The sequence below is a fragment of the Limulus polyphemus genome, unplaced genomic scaffold (genome assembly GCF_000517525.1).
Source record: "Limulus polyphemus unplaced genomic scaffold, Limulus_polyphemus-2.1.2 Scaffold9509, whole genome shotgun sequence".
NCBI classification, from domain to species: Eukaryota; Metazoa; Arthropoda; class Merostomata; order Xiphosura; family Limulidae; genus Limulus; species Limulus polyphemus.
Genome location: NW_013675119.1, coordinates 5,446 through 11,447, shown reverse-complemented (window position 1 = coordinate 11,447; position 6,002 = coordinate 5,446). Strand labels below are relative to the sequence as shown.

The window sequence follows — 6,002 nt, the reverse complement described above, 5'->3', positions numbered from 1 at the left end:
ATTTTAGGTCATTGAAGATTATATGCACATTATTTTCAGATTGTATCACAGAATGTTGCTATGAAGTAGCAACACTTTCCACATCATTTTACCCCTAGTGATTCAGCGGTAAGTCTGAAGGCTTATAACGCTAAAAAACGGGTTTCGTTACCCGTGATGGGCACAACACATGTAGCTTTGTTATCAACAAAAAACAGATCAAACAAACAAACAACCCACAGCAGTCTGAAAAATGCCTATCACGACTGTTCCTGATGTTTCAGTGTGTAAAGAGATATCGTAATATCAGATTTTGTCGATCTCTTTAAACAAATATATAATGTAAAGTATAAAGTGTGTGTTTGTGTAATTTTAATGGTTCTATTTCTTAGATATGTCTTTGAATTTTTCAGAAAACAATGACAACTTGAAAGCTGGAAACACACGACAAAACTTTAAAAGGTTTCTCTCCACGTCGTCCAATCCTTTAATGAAAGTTTTCTACTTGGTACTCAAGGATAAACTTCTTTGTAAAAAAAAGGTCAATATAAAATTACTCTGTAAAATATAAGTGTATTTTTAAGTTTTAATAAAGTAAACAGTGTTTTCTTTCGCAGAAGTATAGAACAAGGCCCGGCATGGCCAGGTTGTTAGGGCGCTCGACTCGCAATCTGAGGGTCGCGGGTTCGAATCCCCGTCACACCAAACATGCTCGCCCCTTTCAGATGTGGGGGCGTTACAATGTGACGGTCGATCCCACTATTCGTTGGTAAAAGAGTAGCCCAAGAGTTGGCGGTGGGTGGTGATGAGTAGCTACCTTCCCTCTAGTCTTACACTGCTAAATTAGGGACGGCTAGCGCAGATAGCCCTCGTGAAGCTTTGCGCGAAATTCAAAACCAACAAGTATAGAACAAAAGCTAAGACGTCACAGAATAATCGTGTATAGAGATCTGTGAAGCATTTTAGAAGATTAAAAAGCCCTTGATGATTAGTTAGTTTAATATGGTAGTTTTTTCACAGTTTGTACATAATTTCTACACAATATATCAGCCAATAAAGCGTGCACTACTTACAGTTTATACCAAAATAATGTTAGTTGATCTTTTGTAAGTGAATCACTAGTCCATCTAAACTTCTCGTGATTTAGTCATACAAGCATCAATATGATAAACTGGGGGTTTTCAACAAGGCTTTAGAAAATCCTTGGCTGTAGGCAGATTGTTTTGTAACAAAATCACTAGTCCATCTAAACTTCTCGTGATTTAGTCATACAAGCTTCAATATGATAAACTGGGGGTCCTGAACAAGGCTTTAGAAAGTTCTTGGCTGCAGTCAGAATGATTCGAGGCTGAATCTACATCGTCCAAATAAGATCAGTATGTTTCGGTAAATAAACTAAACAGCGCACACTGCCTTCCCATGCAGTTGCAAAACTTCCACGATAATAGCTTAAATAGGTTAATAATTCTAGGTTAAAATACTGAATAAAAAACTAGCCCTTTAAACGTTTGTTTTCTTTTAAACTAGAAACGTCTATCGATATTTTCCATCAGCTTTTAAGTATTACGTTTGACATATTAAATATTAAATTATGTATATTTGTCATAGGTGGTAATTGCCAGGTTTATTATGACGAAACAAAATTGAAAAAGATCAGTTGTAACTACTGGAAACATCTGTTATTTAAAAATGTTTCATAGTTATTGCGCTTTTTCTTTTGTTTTGCCAGTTCAAGTGCCAGCATTTAATGATGTCATTAAAACACCGATAAGGAAATCATTAAAAAAACTTTCCTAATAAAAGTTTGGAAGATCCTGGTATGCCTTTAATTTTATTAACGTTAAACATGTAAGCAATGCTCATTCAGCATTTCTTTTTTTACATACAGAGAAAATAAAAACCCGAGTGCAGAAAAGAATATAAAAATAAAAGATAAAAACTTTTTTTACACTATAAAATCGACATTTTCTGGGAAACTCAATCCTAGAAACATTAGGTTTAGTATAGCTTGGGAAATAAACAACCAAATCCAATGACCTTTCTAACATAGATTATAAAAAATGTTTAATGTTATCAAATTCGTTAGATTTGTTTTAGTAACGTCTTTGTATGCAGCATCTCCATTGGTATATAGCTTTTATTTCTGTTTTGTTTTGTAATATAAAAACCGTAAATCTTTAATGGTAGTTTTTCACTATTGGTTTTAGTACAAGTGAAACATTCATTCACTGATACAAAACTTAAAAACCGCAGTAAAAAAGGCGAAATGCTCGTTTCGTTTGTTTTTACGGGCCTTATTCTCCCCATTTTGCCTCATACGCCTGTTTGTCAGAGGCACGTGTTTGAAAATTTAGTTTTTGAACTATTTTCCACTACATATGTACTGCTTTAGAGTTCACACTAAACGCTAGTGAATTAGGATGTTAGTTAAGCTTTTACTCCCTGTCAATTTCACAGCTTTTTTTCACTCCCACTAATACACTACGAAAATTGAAAGCAGTGTGTGATCGTTAGAAAAGAAACCCAATAACCCGAGCGCTATCTACTATCTGAAACAAAAGGAAAGACCATTTTCCGAAATTGTTCGGGTTATTAAGTTTCTTTTCGGATGCTATCGGTTGACCATGCCTGCTTTTCAATATCATGAGAAGTCTTTAATTGGGATATTTAATTTTCTGATGACAAGGTTTATTAACTTTTACGTGTGAAAAATAACTAAGGTGCCGATTTTAGAAATAAATTAATCAATTAAGTTACTCTTGTTTTAACGAACAGGAAATAGCATACAGCACCACCGTTTTCAGATATAGATAAATATAAATAAATTATATATACAATACTTTAAAACATCCTCAACGCTGGTATTTTCCAGTTTAGCAGATTTTCATTGCTAAGATTAACATAATTTACTTAAATAACTAATATGTCGTTTTAATTAATCAGTTTAGTGGAAAGTAGATGAGCTACACAAAGGGCTATCTGTGCTCTGCCCACCACGGGTATCGAAACCCGGTTTCTAGCGTTGTAAGTCAGCATACATTCCGCTGTGCCACTAGGGGGCATGTGATGAGTAAAAACAGACTTAAAATATGAACCTTTGTGTTCGTTAATTATATTTAAACTAACGCTTTTTTTTTCAGAAACAAAATACAATAATATACGTTATCTGACCTCATTTCTTGGACGTAACTGGCCATATGTGCCTCAGTGTTAGTTGCGACATGACTTCGTACTTTAGGTTTGCTATTTTTATTATCATTAGTACTTATATCGTGTTATTTAAATATTTTCAAGTCGCACGTATAAATAATCATGATGGTCGAGTAATGTATTTTGATACCATGTTTTGGATTTATTTTTGACAGGTAAATCCAAACTGATCGGTAAAGAGTATGATTCTGAATAGACTATATCCTCGGAGTGCCAAAGGATTTGGGATATTTTGTAGCTTATTACTACTTAGCATAGTGATTATTCAAAAAGTTAGATATTCTACACAGCCAGATATCGTCAAAAACTCAGAACGTGTTACGGCAAAAATCTACATTCCTACAGGATACAAGGATATTATAATAAAAACACCCTCTGAAACAGAGATATCCGAAATAATTAGGAAGTATATTACTAACAAAACTCCAGAATCAAAAACACAGAATAAAATTCTGAATTTGAAAATCGCGTATCCGCGAAATCCAATACGCTGATAAGGAACCTTCGTATTCAGAAATTGAGACACTTAAAAAATCTGAAGACACCGAAATTACAAAAGTAAAAGAAAATTACAATATTGCTGGTGCAAAGGATTGGAGCGACAAATGGACACGGATGGCTTGGAAAATATTCGCCTATTCGGCGTTCTGGGATGACCGCATGGACTTATCAGAAGGTTTTCGAGTGATCATAGTTGCAGCAGGTCCTCGACGACCTTTGATTTTACAGAGAGTGAGTTGTATGTTGAATTACGGAGATTATAATCAGACCACTGACACGAACTTTCAAGTTATCAATGAAAATCATGGTAAATCCACGTCGGCCATATTGTTTTACTGTTTTCCTGCTTCGTCCGAACGTATACCGGTTTCAGCAACTCTGTTTTTGAAAAAGAGGAAGATTGTGAGGGCCTGGATACCAGTTCACCAGCAAAAGTTGAGGACAGATGACAGCACAAATAAGACAGTTGTCTGTTTGCGACCAATGTTTGGAAATGTCATTCTAACGCCACAGGTTGTAGAATTTATTGCATTCTATCAAATTATTGGCGCCACACACTTCACCTTCTACGATAATGGCATAACAAAAGAAATACATTTGTTATTGAAGAAGCTTCAAGAAAAAGCCGGTGTTTCGGTATCTATTCACTCCTGGGATTTGCCAAAGACATTATCGAGTATATGGGAAAGGGGTCAACTTGCTGCTATTCAAGACTGCATCCATAGACACATGAATACTTTTGAGTTTGTAATACTTGTTGACATTGATGAATTTATTGTCCCTCAGAAACAACACCAGATGACAGTTCAAGAAATAATTCATTATGTAGATAAGCACAAAAAGGAACCCCCAGGTTTCAAATGGGGAAGTTATGTTTTCAGAAACAGTTTTTTTTGTTTAGAATTTCCTTCTCAGAACTCAGCCTTGAAACCTAGAATTGAACTTCTCACTCAGACAAAACTGTTTAGAAAAAAGAAAATATGGCCCCCATTTGAAAGATCAAAGGTAATTGTGCGCCCTCGCGTGGTTAAAGTAGGAGGAATTCATAGTGTGATAGAACATGTTGCTGGTTATCGGTTTCAAGTTATTCCTCCAGAATTTGGGTTGCTTCATCACTACCGAGGAGGTAAGAAACATTGTCAAAACAGCAGCGTTTCTGAAGCAGTTATAAATCGATCGACCCTAAAATATCAAAAACTACTATCAAAGTCACCTATTCTTCAAATATGTAAAAATGATGTTAGAAGATAGGCTCAGGGGAAGAACTGAAAACAACTCATCAATGTAAAGGCCTGAGGTTTGTAAGAGAAATTAATAAAACATCAATTATAACAGATTTAAAAGCTATTGTTTCTTCTCATTAATACATTTCTACTCTGAAAATATTATTTTCTTGTAGAATAAAACATATGAGATGTATGTAGATTTTAGAGAATTATATCTTAATATGCAAAATTCTAATATGCTTTCGTTTTTGTAACATATTTCCAGGGTTGCCAGATATTTCAATCAAAATCCCCCTAATGGTAAAAAAACAAACTATTTGCAACATATTTCCCCATGAACATGCACATGACTTGAACTCATTAGAAAATAAAGACATGTGTATTTTTCTTTATTTACAGCTTTTAAAAGCGATTGGTATGGGATTCATTGATATATAATTTGAATAAATGACTAAGTTAGTACAGACAGAATGTGCATATCTTACCTGCTACGAGTCACGATACAGCGCATATCTCAAACACATGTTTATCACACCTTTCGAAGATGGTGAGAGCAAAAGCAGAAATTTCCGTGGGAATTATTTGGGATGAAGTCTGATTGCTAGTTGCACAAGTCTATCACTGTCTGAAAGAAGTAAGTTCTTTGTAGTGAGCTGTAGTGCAAGTAATCAGAACAGTATCATAGAAACAGAATCTGGAGAGTCATTATGAGAGGCGATTAAAAGATATAGAAAATAACCTCAAATTCTGATCCCCCCCCCAAATTAACTTCCCTATAATCCATATTCCGTCCCATGTACCTTCACCTCCATTCCTCCGCTTTAAATTGGTAATTTTTCTCCCAATCTGGCAACTCTACATTCTGCCCAAAGTTCCAACGGACTGATGTGAGACTGGGATTCTTCACTAGACCACATACTTCAAAGATGACGTTTCCCCAATATATCATCCTAGCCTTGGAGAGACATGGGTGAACAGGTTGAAATCTGGAGAAGTAGAAAAAAAAAGGAACCTACAGTGAGTGGTCACAAGTAAATAGACACCTAATTTTTCGTCATTTAACTGATTTATGCTAACTCATTTGTG

At 35.0% G+C, this 6,002-nt stretch overlaps 1 protein-coding gene across 1 annotated transcript; it reads left to right on the top strand.

Moving 5' to 3' along the window:
• Nucleotides 1-455: 455 nt before the first annotated feature.
• LOC106475954 (beta-1,4-galactosyltransferase galt-1-like) lies at nucleotides 456-4,816 on the top strand (the record flags this gene model as incomplete). The annotated part of the gene is made up of 2 exons (XM_013936629.2): nucleotides 456-520; nucleotides 3,345-4,816. A coding segment is annotated over exon 2 (1,012 nt), but the record flags the coding sequence as incomplete, so codon positions are not given.
• Between the last annotated feature and the right edge of the window lie 1,186 nt (nucleotides 4,817-6,002).